The 1,473-nt window shown below is 40.2% G+C and overlaps 1 protein-coding gene across 1 annotated transcript; it reads left to right on the forward strand.

Annotated features, from left to right (window-relative positions):
- Nucleotides 1-255: 255 nt before the first annotated feature.
- Nucleotides 256-1,053, forward strand: LOC116005842 (zinc finger protein 1-like). The gene has a single exon (XM_031246080.1). The coding sequence runs from the start codon at nucleotides 256-258 to the stop codon at nucleotides 1,051-1,053; it is 798 nt and encodes a 265-aa protein (XP_031101940.1).
- Nucleotides 1,054-1,473: the final 420 nt, after the last annotated feature.

Here is a 1,473-nt window from a genome sequence, read left to right on the forward strand (position 1 = left end):
GTACTCCTTTTTCCCATAAACTCTCAGTACAAGACCTGTCTTAGTACTATTGCAATTTTTTATTATGTATTCTTTTTTCCCATTCATTGTCTTGCTATGACTTATGAGTCTCCCATTAGATAAATACTACTGTAAATGACACCTCAGGTTTAGTTCCCAAAGTAGTTTTTTTTCACATGAAGCAAGTATAGCTTCCCAGTTCCCACTTTCATAAAAAAATTCTGAGTACTGTGCTGCTACTAAGGAAATAAATCAATGGCAGATAGCCTGATGGAGAAAGTAGAAAGAGATGTACCTGAGGCTCCTCCTCTTCGTCACGAGTTCACGTTGCAGAACTCGAAAGACCATGTGTCAGTCCAAGGAAAGGCTGGGGATGGGGATGGGCAGAAACGTGATATGATATGCTCATCTCGTAGCTCTGATCACAGGGGCAGTTCAGAGCTCAACCTTATTCGCCATTTGGATATGAAGGCATCCGGAGTTCCAACCGATCAAAACTTGAAAGTAGATGCTGCTGCAGCGCCAAGGGTTTTCTCCTGCAACTACTGCCAGAGAAAATTTTATAGTTCACAAGCACTTGGAGGTCATCAGAATGCACACAAGAGAGAGAGGATACTTATGAAAAAGGAGCAGAGATTAGGGCAGCACTTCATGGCAGCAGCTGCAGCTTTTGGGCGCTCGAGCATTCATCACCGCCATCATTATTCGAGCATTGCTTCCCTTCCACTTCATGGCACTCTGCACAAGCCACTTGGAATTCAGGCACACTCCATGATGATTAAGCCTTCTTACATCCATAGTTCTTCAGGGATCATTAAGAGGCCCGTTTTCAGCCAACAACCTGCAGTGGGTAAGTTCATTGGAGAAAATAATTGTCATATTACTCCATCAGCTTCAGCAGCGCTGTTGTTGAAAGAAAAAATCAACAGACCAAGAATAGTGGTTTCTTCTCCTCCAGGTGAAGCCACCATTGCTGAAGGTCTGTGGACAGGTAGCTCCAGTAATCATTTGGAGACTAATAGAGAAAACCTTGATCTTTCTCTCAGACTCTGAACTTCTTTTCTTAATTCTCCTCTCATTCCTTGTCTTCTTTTTTTACTCAGTCCATGTTCAACTGTTAATATTTATCATAGTCCATGTCATTTTCACTTGTCCCTTGAAAGTTGAAATCATTCACTACTCAGCATTGTTAGATTAGTTGACAGAGGTGAAGCAACAGTCAATTGACTTGGAACAATGCATCTAGACTTTTCTTTGTTGCAGTACAAAGAGTGAGATGGCTAATTTAAATGACAAAGGGTGAAGCAACAGATAGTAAACTTGGAAAATTGTATATTATATATATCTCATTATCTCTATTGCTGAACAATAGCTGCAAATTTTCCAATTTAAACAAACAAAAGATTTGAGCTCTTCTCTAGAAATGAAGAGTAAGATGCTTTGTAAGGATAGCATATGCAACAATTTGTCAAT

This window comes from Ipomoea triloba, chromosome 15, assembly GCF_003576645.1.
Source record: "Ipomoea triloba cultivar NCNSP0323 chromosome 15, ASM357664v1".
In the NCBI taxonomy this organism is placed as follows: domain Eukaryota; kingdom Viridiplantae; phylum Streptophyta; class Magnoliopsida; order Solanales; family Convolvulaceae; genus Ipomoea; species Ipomoea triloba.

Excerpts from the sequence above, each read along its gene's own strand:
- LOC116005842 (XM_031246080.1), top strand. The coding sequence starts at position 256 with ATGGCAGATAGCCTGATGGAGAAAGTAGAAAGAGATGTACCTGAGGCT.